The sequence below is a fragment of the Paecilomyces variotii genome (genome assembly GCF_004022145.1).
Source record: "Paecilomyces variotii strain CBS 101075 chromosome Unknown C8Q69scaffold_8, whole genome shotgun sequence".
Lineage (NCBI taxonomy): Eukaryota > Fungi > Ascomycota > Eurotiomycetes > Eurotiales > Thermoascaceae > Paecilomyces > Paecilomyces variotii.
In genome coordinates this window covers 640,520-652,337 of record NW_021167147.1, presented here as the reverse complement: position 1 = coordinate 652,337, position 11,818 = coordinate 640,520, and the positions used below count along the sequence as shown (strand labels likewise).

At 48.8% G+C, this 11,818-nt stretch overlaps 4 protein-coding genes across 4 annotated transcripts; 3 read left to right on the top strand and 1 right to left on the bottom strand.

The window, feature by feature from the left end:
* Positions 1 to 232: 232 nt before the first annotated feature.
* Positions 233 to 3,408, top strand: C8Q69DRAFT_508403 (putative beta-glucosidase; the record flags this gene model as incomplete). Its single annotated transcript, XM_028632974.1, has 3 exons — positions 233 to 655; positions 797 to 959; positions 1,013 to 3,408. The coding sequence occupies 3 exons, from the start codon at positions 233 to 235 to the stop codon at positions 3,406 to 3,408; spliced, it is 2,982 nt and encodes a 993-aa protein (XP_028483700.1).
* A 2,554-nt stretch (positions 3,409 to 5,962) lies between these two features.
* Positions 5,963 to 7,140, top strand: C8Q69DRAFT_472483 (IgE-binding protein). Its single transcript, XM_028630981.1, has 2 exons — positions 5,963 to 6,501; positions 6,562 to 7,140. The coding sequence occupies exons 1-2, from the start codon at positions 6,253 to 6,255 to the stop codon at positions 6,898 to 6,900; spliced, it is 588 nt and encodes a 195-aa protein (XP_028483699.1). The 5' UTR covers positions 5,963 to 6,252; the 3' UTR covers positions 6,901 to 7,140.
* Positions 7,141 to 7,601, top strand: C8Q69DRAFT_472481 (hypothetical protein). The gene has a single exon (XM_028630980.1). The coding sequence runs from the start codon at positions 7,153 to 7,155 to the stop codon at positions 7,390 to 7,392; it is 240 nt and encodes a 79-aa protein (XP_028483698.1). The 5' UTR covers positions 7,141 to 7,152; the 3' UTR covers positions 7,393 to 7,601.
* Positions 7,429 to 8,683, bottom strand: C8Q69DRAFT_405192 (chaperonin 10-like protein; the record flags this gene model as incomplete). Its single annotated transcript, XM_028628062.1, has 3 exons — positions 7,429 to 7,517; positions 7,639 to 7,734; positions 7,831 to 8,683. The coding sequence occupies 3 exons, from the start codon at positions 8,681 to 8,683 to the stop codon at positions 7,429 to 7,431; spliced, it is 1,038 nt and encodes a 345-aa protein (XP_028483697.1).
* Between the last annotated feature and the right edge of the window lie 3,135 nt (positions 8,684 to 11,818).

Here is an 11,818-nt window from a genome sequence, read left to right as displayed (position 1 = left end):
ATAATCCCACTCATCTATTTACTCTAGAATGATCGCAAGATAAGCTCCTATCTAGTATCTACTATCTATCCCAACCAAGCAGGGACGACACGCTGATCGCCAAGAACGCCAAGCGCGACGATCTCCTTCCCGCTCAGGGGCTGATCGCGAAGTCCACAACTCTAAGAATACTCCGACCAGCGATGGTTATCCCTCTGGCGACGATAATAATAATACGGGGGATAAGCACGCTATGGCTGGACCTTCTGGAAATTCGATGCATAGATCGACCAGTCGTGGCTCGATAGACGAGGAAGAACAACAAGGCTTCCTCGCCCACCATGACAACAATAACATCGAGACGTACGTTCGGGATAATTTCCATGGAACGCGCGACTTGGATGCTTTGTCAGTGTCAACCCTGAGCTCCGACTCAGACAATGAGGGTCCAGCTGCAAGGTTTCTACTTCTGGGGAAGAGCAAAAAAGGGAATAAAGGAAAACGTCCTCAGCGTACTGCTAGTGAGAAGCCCAGAAAGTGGTTGACTGCTTCCTGTTTAACCAGGAAACAATGTTTTTGGGTGGTATTGGTGATCTTTCTGTTGGCTTGTTCGATTGCGCCGCTCGCGTCGGCGTGGAAAAATACGGTTGAGTGGTGGAGACGAAGGCCAGAGACAGTAAGTGTTCTCTTCATGGACTGACTTTTGCGATGCATGGCTTCGCACTTTTTAAAGCGGCTGGTATATCATCATGAGGATGTCTATTGTACCATGTCACGGTGGAGTGAGATTGGTTATGGATGGCTAATGGGTCCTCAGGATTCTCCTCCGTGGTATCCCTCGCCACGGGGTGGTACTGTCAAGCGATGGGCTGATAGCTACAGCAAAGCTAAGGGCCTTGTGGAACGGATGTCGCTCGTGGAGAAAGTCAATGTAACGACAGGAACCGGCTGGGAAATGGGCCTCTGCGTGGGCAATACAGGTAAGATGACGCTCTTGTAATGATGTGCCTTGTCCATGACCGATCGTTTTCAGGTCCGGCGGAGGGTGTCCGCTTTCCATCACTTTGTCTGCAAGACGGACCATTGGGACTGCGTTTCTCAGACCATATCAGTGCTTTCCCGGCTGGCATCACTACCGGTGCCACGTGGAATCGAGATCTGATGCGCAAGCGAGGCTTCGCTCTGGGCCAAGAAGCGCGTGCCAAAGGTGTCAACGTGCTGCTAGGCCCATCCATGGGCCCTTTGGGGTTGATGCCAGCTGGTGGAAGGAACTGGGAAGGCTTTGGCTCTGATCCGGTTCTGCAGGCCGCTGGGGCCGCAGAGACCATTCGAGGCATCCAGCGTAACGGAGTCATTGCCACAGCCAAGCACTTCCTCCTGAACGAGCAAGAGCATTTCCGTCAGCCCTATGAGTGGGGTATCTCAACGGCATTATCTTCGAATATCGATGATCGATCGATTCGAGAGGTCTTTGTCTGGCCCTTTGCGGAAAGCGTGAGAGCGGGTGTCGCCAGTGTTATGTGCTCGTACCAGAGAGTGAACAACACACATGCGTGCGAGAACAGCAAGATCCTCAATGGCCTTCTCAAGGACGAGCTTGGATTCCAGGGCTTCGTTCAATCCGACTGGCTTGCTCAGCGATCCGGTGTCGACAGTGCTCTTGCTGGTCTAGATATGTCGATGCCAGGCGATGGTCTTCGCTGGGTCGACGGGGACTCGCTTTGGGGTAGCCAGCTGACGAAGGCGGTCCTCAACGGCACCGTTCCGATGGAGCGACTCAATGATATGGTCACTCGAATTGTAGCAGCCTGGTACCACCTCAGACAGGATTCCTGGGACGCACCTCCTCCGTTCGGAAAAGGAGGCCCGAATTTCTCTTCATGGACTAACGACGAGGTTGGCCTTCTGCACCCAGGCAGCGATGATGAGACTACGGGCGTCGTTAATAAATTCGTCGATGCTCAAGGGAAAGGTGCCGAAGCTCACAGCATTATCGCGCGCCAAGTAGCTACTGAAGGCATCGTGTTGTTGAAGAACGAGGACAACATTTTGCCTCTTTCGCGGGGATCCCCCGAACCTGGACGAACATATCGTGTTGGCGTGTATGGAGAGGATGCTGGTCCAGGCAATGGCCCGAATGCTTGTCCAGACAGGGGCTGTAATCAGGGCACTCTGGGGTCCGGCTGGGGTAGCGGAGCCGTCGAGTTTCCTTATTTGGTGGCCCCTTCGACAGCTTTACAGGCCGCTTGGAACTCTTCGGACGTGGAAACCACTGCCTACCTCAATAACGATGTAGAAGAATCTCAACTCACAGACAAGGATCTCTGCATGGTTTTTGTGAATGCAGACGGCGGTGAGGGTTTCATTAACAGCGACGGGATCCATGGAGACAGGAATGATCTCTTCCTGCAAAAGGGCGGCGATGAGCTCGTGCAAAAAGTAGCCAATGGATGTGGTGCCGGCAAAGGGAAGACTATTGTTGTCGTACATGCAGTCGGCCCCGTCATTATGGAGTCCTGGATTGAAAACCCAGGCGTCAAAGCTGTTCTTCTAGCGCATCTTCCTGGCCAGGAAAGTGGAAATGCTTTGGTCGACGTGCTCTTCGGCGTCCAAGACGCAAGTGGCAGGCTCCCATATACCATTGGCAAAAGTCTTGAAGACTATGGCCCAGGCGCGCAGGTCCTCTACGAGCCGAATGGAGAGGTCCCACAGGTAAACTTGTCGAATGCACTGTATATCGACTATCGATACTTTGATAGACACGATATTTCTCCTCGGTACGAATTTGGCTTCGGACTTTCGTACACGACAATTGAGCTCTCCGACTTGCGAATCACCCCCTTGCAGAAGAAGTACTATCTTCCATCCCCGCGTCCTAGAGACACTGCGGACCCTCCGGACTACGACAATACGATCCCTGCCCCAGAGACGGCTCTATTCCCGGAGGGATTCAGGAAACTGAAGAAATACATCTACCCTTACATCTCTAGTATCGAAGAAGCAGAACCTAACGGGCATTACGAATATCCTGCCGGTTATGAGAAAGCACAAGAACCCTCCCCTGCTGGCGGTGACGAAGGGGGCAATCCTTCGCTGTACGATCTTTACGCCCAAGTCAACGTTCAAATCCAAAATACCGGCAGCCGCATTGGACGAGAAGTCGTCCAAGTCTATGTGTCCTTCCCTCCAGTGAGTGAATGGGACGAGGATGGCGAGCATCCGATTGATTTCCCCGTGCGGGTGCTGAGGAACTTTGTCAAAGTCCAACTGAAGCCCGGCCAGTCACGGAATATCGAGCTCACACTAACGAGGAAGGATTTGAGCTATTGGAGCACCAGGTATCAGAATTGGATCATGCCGACGAATGGGACGTTTAAGATTGGGGTTGGGCGCAGTTCGAGAAATTTGCCTTTAGTAGGAGAGTATTGATAGATTCCTGAATTATTTGCTTCAGCTTTCGACACTGGCGTCTAGGAGTGGACCGATTTGATACTTATCAGGCATACGGAGAAATGAAATAATAGACTAAGCATGATGATAGCGCAGCTAACTCCAGAGTTAATGAAAACTCGGGACTTCTATTTCAATATCCATTTCTATTTGCGACTTCTAGGAAGGGAATCAAGACAATCTAGACGCTTTGAGTTGGATCCCAACAATATATGTTCCTGGTTAAATTTGTAGATTTTTTTTTCTCTTTTTTGAAACCAGTTTCTGCAGAGCACGGAATCTCTCACCTATCAGGACACGCCCTCTTGTACTGTATATACCATCATAACTTCTTCCGGTGTCACCTTATCCAGAACACCTCGCAACGCATCCACCGAACCCACTTGTCCTTGGCTGAAATTGCCAGAGTCTCCTAATTTATTTCTATTCTCATGGTTCTTCTCCAGAAAATGGTGTGTTCAACGGGTTATTCTGCTATCTAAGTAAGAAATTCGACAAAACGGCCCTTCATTGCTTGCATCGTTCTCCATTGGTCAATGTCTCGGTTCTTTTTGGTGAATCTTCTGGTTCACCTATCTAAAACCGGTAACTGTCGATGCTACTCTCATTGGATGTGGATGAAGTATAGGTTGTATTGTACACCACAATTGATGCATGGCCTAGCTTTCCGGACTGAGTTTTTGTTATAGAAGGACTAAAAATAGACCAGTTAGTATCAAAATATCACACCTCGTGCAACCTATTTCAATTTCACACATCAGTCGTCAAACCCAGGTACCTACCAAAGTTGACTTGCGAACAAGAGCTCGAGAAAGGCGTCCAACATTCAAGGGCGAGATACGAACAAGAAGGGCCACTGCGCAGTTTTCCACCGAGGCTAGTCTCAGCCTGTGTGTGGCCTTTGAGCACAGTCCGAGAGTATAGCTAGCTAAGTAAATTATCCGAGTTTTAGATTAGTTCTTCTTCTTCCTGGAAGGAATGTGCATAATGTATATGATTCCCTGTTATTTCGGCAGGTTACATCGGTCGCGACTTGACGTATCGATCAGCTATAGACACGTTCAGCCTCTAGAGTACTGCCCACTGCGAGATCATGTGAAAACTTCGATGACATCTCATCTCATCTCACTTACGATGCTAACGTGAGAATTTTCTCCGCGCGGAATATTTCAGCTGTTCTTGGCTTGACGTCACGACCGAGACATGTTTGTCCGCTGGGGCTTTTAAGAGTTTTCTTCTTCTAAAAAGGTTCTGGCGGTCTGATCCGTAGAAGAAGGAATAGAAAGGCGCGCTAGATGGTTTGCCGAGGTGATACTGTATGGGAGTCTGGATTGCAACTGCTGGTACTTTTGTATGCTTATATGCGCTGTAAAACACAATAACGTCGGCTTGCAGCATTGTATTACTATGCGGTGTACCGTACATATTCCGAAAGTGGTAGAGTCGTAGAAGAATCGGACTCGTTTATTTACTCGCAAATTAGTTAGTAGTAAGAAAGACATGGTTATCAAGATCCGAATGTACTCCGTATTCCGTACTCTGCATCCGTGTTTCTCTTTAGCGGTGCCGATCTGCCTTCGGACCTTTTCCGTGCATAAAGAGAGATGCAGCAGAAGAAGAAAAGGAAGAAGAGGAAATTTCGAAATAAATTATTAATAGGACCCATGATAATCCCCACGCGATGCGATAGTGAGCTCGGTTACGGCCCTACCGTACCGACATGGTCATGATCGACATGATGCGCCAGTTGAAAGAGCTTGCTTGCCTTAATCTTGTCTTAGATGAAGGAGTTGAATCGGGCTTGGCAGTCCACCGGTTGATCGTGTTAGCCGGGACCGTTCCTGAAATAGAATTATAGCACGCTCTGCAGTGGTTCGCTAGCCATGTCCGATGCCTTCGGCTTGGGTTGCATTTCGATTTGAAATTGTACTGTTCGAGTGATCGATGGTTTGCCTTATGCAGAGACATCAAGATGAATAGAGCTGTGCTTAGAAAGGTCCTGAGACTCCCCGAAGCCTGTAAAAATTGCAGGATCTCGAATGTAAGGCAGGGAAGTCCGGAGAGCACTCGTGTCAGAGCCACCACCCGGCTCGTGATCCAGAAACACAAGATCCAATAATGATGAGGTCTCAAATCTGCTTTAGCCACAGCAGCCGAATATATCTCCTTTCCCGAGTCGGGTTCGGAGATGGCACCCGCCGTGGACCCTTCGTTTTAGAGCATTAATTTTAGCAGTCTGCTATTATTTTTATTATTATGCTCTGGGAGACCAATTTCCTAAAGGGATCGAAACAGGCCCGCATCGACGGTCTCATGTTTCCTCGAATCTTCCGAGTTAGACAACCTAACCTGTCCTGCATCTAGTTCCATGAGCTAAAAGCCCAAACAGAGGTGGCTCAGCCACTGTCATGCCCAGACAGGCTATACCATAATCTCATCGGTGACGATCAGCAGGCGCCGTGCGCCTCCCGTGGCAACGGCTAACTTAGTCGACGATGTATTGGTGGAGTAGAGACTGTGAATAATGACCCCATGTTACTGTTACTTTGGTTAGCTAGTTAGCTGAACGTCCATTACATCACATCACTCGCGTCGGTTAGGCTGCGCTGTGTCTCACTTGCTGTGGAGTGTGTTGTTCCTGCGGAAAGGCAGCACAATCTTAGAAATTCCTGTGTGTTTCGCCAGGCCGTTAGAACGGTATATAAACCCTCGTGGCTCGTAGTATCATATCAGGCCTCAAGCAAGTAACGTTTCGACTGCCATCCTTCAAGAAACAAACACGCTCTTCCGAGGAAACGAAAATAAAACATCTCAACCGCAACCATGAAGTTCCTCGCTGTCACCGCTCTCCTCCCTCTTCTGGCATCTGCTCTTCCAGCCAAGAGACAGATTGACATTCCTCCGTTCACCGTGACGGCTGCTCGCTCTGGTTCTCCGATTCATCTGCTGCCTCTCCAGGCCGCCGGCCAGTCCTTCTGGCTCGGTGGTAGCCCTGCTACTTACTGCCCGGCTGGCGAGGGTATTGTTTGCCCACCTGGCACGGACACGGTCATTGTTGGTGCTTCTGCTTTGGTAAGTTCGATCGACACAGCAGAATCATTTATCAGAAACGAAGCTAATAACTTTCAATAGGATGTCGAAGTTCCCGGCGGCCAGCTCATCTACGTCGACCCCTCCGGCGCTCTCTCCTTCACCCAGGCTCACTCCATCAACATCCCCACCGGTTCCGCCGTCGGTCCATTCCAATATGAGGCCGGTCAACCCTTCGGCCACTGGACCTTCACCGGGTGGAACAGCACCGGCTTCATGGCCTGCCCACAGCCTCAGGGTAACACCACGAACTGGCGCGTCTATGCTGCGATCTCCAATGCCACTGTCCCTACTGGCAACATTGGCGACTGCCTCGGCTTCGATGCCCTTACCTACCCGTGGCAGTCCAACAGCACTGCTGCTGCTTGGCAGTACATCTAAACTCCTCGCTACGAACCTTGTATAAAACCGCGAGTTCCGGCAGGGATTCGCTCTTTATGAACAAAGATGTCCATCATACATAATTCGATCTACCGGCGAAAAAAAGTGACCGGAGAGATATATTCTCGTGGGGGAAATGATGACCACGAACATATAGATTTCATAGACTTCTGTTCATTTGTGTTATTTCCATTAATGTGTAGATAGCTATCTACGACAGTTTACATACAAATTTGAACATAAAAAGTTCCAATGTTCTTCTCTTTTTTTTTTTTATCTTTTCGGTATAACGCCTATGCATGTTGCTCTCAGGTAGTATTTTCGAGAATCTTCAATATCAATCCTCTTAAGATGAAGATCGGCCCTAGGTATGCCATTTGGTACAATGTGAATCTCTCATGCTTCTCGTCACCTCTGCCTTCTACCCCAAACACCGTTCATCAAAACACCACCCCTTGCTATGACGCCTCCACTGATGCTTGCTCATATTAGACTGATGTTACACTGTTACACTTGAAGATCACCATCTTAGATGTCAATCACAACCTTCAATGCCTGATGATGAGACGCGGCGTGGAAAGTGCCGTACGCTTTGACCGCGTCGTGGAATGAGAACGCTAGATAAGTATACCGTCAATGTTCTACCTATTGGCGCGTGGGATAGCTGGAAACCCCCCCCCCCCCCCCACTGGAATGCGGGGGCACGTCTGCAGAAAATCAAAACAAATCATTACTTACTGTGAGTTACTAGCGACGAGGCATTAAGAGTTCCGGATTCATTAAGCTTAAGAAGCATCGGGATAGTAACGGCGTCCAGGAGTCGGGTCGTTATACCTACACGGAAACGGCAACGTTAGTATAAGTATCAGTCATTGCGCTTAACACGCACCGCTTCTCCAAATACATGAGTAAAACCGAGAGTTCACTTACTGATATTGCGATCCCATAATTTCTCAAGGTGCAAATCGACCTTCTTCCCATGCACGCCCACATTGGCGATCGTACCTCCAGGTGCGACCAGTTCCTGACACATCTCGAACGTCGCAGGGACACCAACGACTTCCATAACCGAGTCGAAGCCCTCTCCATCCGTGAGCTCCTTCAGTTTGGACATCGCGTCTGGCGCCTTGGGGTTCACTCCATAATGAGCTCCCAACTTCTTTGCGACCTCGAGCCGAGCGTCGTCCAGATCGATCATCACAATCAAGGATGGAGAGTACAGCCTAGCAGTCAGCAGCACTCCAATGCCGACGGGTCCAGCTCCGACAATAGCAACTTTATTTCCAGGCTGTACTTTTCCATTGAGTACACCACATTCGAGTCCCGTCGGGAGCGCATCCGATAGCATCACCGCTTGACGGGGATCCACGCTTTCAGGAAGTTTATACAGAGACGAGGTCGCATGCGGAATTCGCGCGTACTCCGCCTGAGTGCCGTCGATTTGGTTCCCAAGCACCCAGCCTCCCGTCAGGCAATGCGAACTCATGCCTCTTCGACAGAATTTACACACGCCGCAAGCCGTGATAGCTGAGATCAGCACTTTGTCTCCCATCTTCAGGCCATCGACGGCTGTTCCGAGCGACTCGATCACTCCGACTCCCTCATGGCCGAGAATCCTACCTGTCTTGATCGAAGGCACGTCGCCTTTCAGGATATGAAGATCTGTTCCGCAGATAGTGGTGTGTAGCATCTTGACGACTGCATCCGTGGGAGCTGTCACGGTAGGTTTTGGCCGGTCCATAAACTCGACCGTATCGACGTCCGTGTAGACAAGAGCTCTCATGGTCGCCATTGTTCTTAGTAAATATCCGCTGCTGCGTTTGTAACTCGCTGTTCTAACAGCAGAAGGAAGTCTCGAAGTGATTCGAATCATTGATAATAGTACCCAGTTTCAGTAAATAGTTATAGCTTATGATCAATCGCCTAAGGACTATGAGCAAGAGGGGGGCCCTCGATGGCAGCTTGATGAGCCGAAGCCCGCCCTTTACAGCATACCCGACGGAACCGCATGGTGAGTGGGATGATGCGGATGTTCGAATAGATCCTGGCGCTTGATATCTCGCTACTGGATCGCCCGTGCGGGGATATATTACTAGGTAGTTATCGGTGGTGTGAGGGATCGAGAAGTATCGCATGACCCTATCGAGCTATCTCCGATATTGTGGCTGTTCAGGCTATCTATATTAAATATCCACCAATTGTCATGCGATGGTCAACAAGCCATGACTTTCATGCGGGGTTTGGATGAGCCAAGCCACCAGGCGGGGAAATAATGAGTGGTCAATGGCAGGCTCATAGATCATCGACTCAAGGTATGGACAGTGGATTAGACAAAATGTCACTAGGTGGATACAGTGTGGAAATCATGCAGAAACTAACATATTTTACAGTCTGTAAAATAGGATATAATCGCTAATGACGGATTGGGTTTGATTGTGCAAGAAATCTTACTGAACATGGGCTAGATACCAGACATTAAGTGTCTCCAATGGAACTAAAAATCAAGGAAAATAGCACATGGGAGCGTTGAGCTTAGTAGTGACGTTTTAAAAGGACTATTCGGTCGTTGAGAACCAAGAAGTCACCTCAATAAGTACTACTCACTTCCAGAAATGCAGCTCACCAAAATTTATTTCCTGGGATAGGAATGGGACAGGAGCACGCCGCTTGACTTCCTCGCGCGTTCAGCGACATTTTAGAGGATGAATGAATAGACCAGTTACTAATGTGTTGCAGGATACGGAAAGCTAGATGAATATGGGATAATGTTATATTCGGATTATTAGATAGAGGAGAACATACCAAATACGAAATAGTATGAACAACAGCCTGTTTTGAGTGTAGTAGTATAATGTATGATATCAGACTTAGGGGTCAGGCCTTTAAGGAGTTCTCCTTTTCAGTCTAGATAGTCGTGCAGTCGACTTCCGTCGTATGATAACGATCTTCGCCTAAAAAGACTGGACGCTGTAATAAGTAGCTGGCAACCTTATATTAAACCCCCGGGACTGGGTAAATCCTTACACCATTCTTCAGTCTATCCTGACCTCCTTCTTTACAGCATCCCAGAACACCCAATACTTATGAACAGGCCCCGTTACACTCTCAATGTAGTTACTCGGGTGTCCTTGCTCATCCAACGCAGTGATAAAGTTCATAAACCATCATGCAAGACTGGGATGCCACATATTTCCGGTCTGAAACGATGGTAGCCTATCTGTCGAGAACTTCGATTGTCGGCGAATAGTCTAGGCAATGGGAGAGATTAGATATTTCGTTCAACAAATGGACGCGGATCTTACCAATAATAGCAGCAAATGGCTGGATGCACACCGTAGAGTTTCCGGATGTACAGCTCTGCATCGCGCTTATGTAAAGTTTCCACCCCGTACGACTTGGTTACCCAACTGGATAAGTCGCCGCCTGTCTCCCTCATGTAGTACATTGAGGATGTCACCGAGCAGGCGGGAGTTATAAGAACAGAAGCACTCCACCTGAGGTGCGGTATCTCATTTTTGGTAGTCTGAAGCTCGGCGACCGTGCCTGGGACTACTCCATAAAGTGCTGGGTTTGTAACAACATGATTAAGAAACTCGAAGATCTAATCTCATTCACCATATGTTTTGCTTTTAGTCTCATTGATGACGTCTGGAGCTTTCCGAACTCGACAGTCGCCTTTCCGCTGTAATAGGAATTCAGAAAGTTCCACGAATCGCGAATTTGCCGAAAAGGCCATGCAAGGATTCGCCCATCGTGATAGCGTTCTGTAGGCCATTAATAGACTCCTGAGTGAACCCGATCCATCTGCATGATAATGGGAAATATGTAACTATTCAGTGTCATCCATATCTCAGCCGTGACCCAAATACCTGGAGAGATTGCTCGACAGCTGAAGCCTCTTTTCCTTTTCCAGCATCCAGGGGAAGCGGAGTGGTATTCTCGGAATTGGTCAACTGGTTCGGATTGTCAGGTCCCCATTGCTCGACAGCTAAAGCCCCTTTTTTTTCTCCAGCATATATGGTATGGTCGACCCAGATTCCGTCCGATTCTTTCACCAGAGGCACACTTGGGGAAGTGGCTGATATAGGGTATCCTCGATGTGACGATTTCGCCGATAGAATTGAGTCGCTTACGTTCAATCGCAATGTTACCAGAAGTTATATCGAACGGCAGAATATTGATTAAGCACTTCCCTCATACGAGAACGTGCAACATTTCCCCAGTGGTCGTCTGCTGTAAATCCAATGTCGTCGAACTTTTCAACATGTTAGATGACCCAGTCCAGAATGACTACCTAACCTTGGCTTCTTTCCCCTGCTGGGGATCGATGGTGGCGACAGAATGTACAGCGTCAGGAGGAAGCCTGCCTGCCATCAGCAACGAGAGCGAAGAGACGCTGTCGAAAGTCTGCTGCCTCCGCAGGATGTTTGCACTCGTTAGAAGACGACATGCTACCATTTTGTGACGGCGTAGCCAGGTTGGGGGGATGTAAGAAGGTTGAATTTCTCTAAGTCCTGTAGCTAGCTGAGATATACGGCTTTCTGCCGGCAGAACCAGGGCGTGGAAACAAATTTCTTTCCTCTTGAGCAATGAAGGAGGGCGTACAGATGGAGAGACGGAGGTATTACTTGAGGCATAAATCTACAGACTCCTACCATAAACACGATATTTCAAGATAATTCGCCCCCCAAACGGCTCTATATAACCGGAAGCCTGCTCACAATCCCATTCTTTTTCACAGCAGTGTATAGGGTAGCGTTCCCAGGAGCGGTTGCAATTGTTGTAACTATTGCTTGCAGCATACTCGTTACTTCGTCGATGCTCCGGGACTATGGTTGATTCAGTCCCTAGTGTAATCATGTGTTGAAATATCATTTGCATCCTTGCTGGAGCTATCAGGCAACTGTAAGGATATAAA

Excerpts from the sequence above, each read along its gene's own strand:
- C8Q69DRAFT_472481 (XM_028630980.1), top strand. The coding sequence starts at position 7,153 with ATGTTCTTCTCTTTTTTTTTTTTATCTTTTCGGTATAACGCCTATGCA.
- C8Q69DRAFT_472483 (XM_028630981.1), top strand. The coding sequence starts at position 6,253 with ATGAAGTTCCTCGCTGTCACCGCTCTCCTCCCTCTTCTGGCATCTGCT. Across the intron at positions 6,502-6,561 it reads TTGTTGGTGCTTCTGCTTTG|GATGTCGAAGTTCCCGGCGG; the intron begins GTAAGTTCGATC and ends AACTTTCAATAG.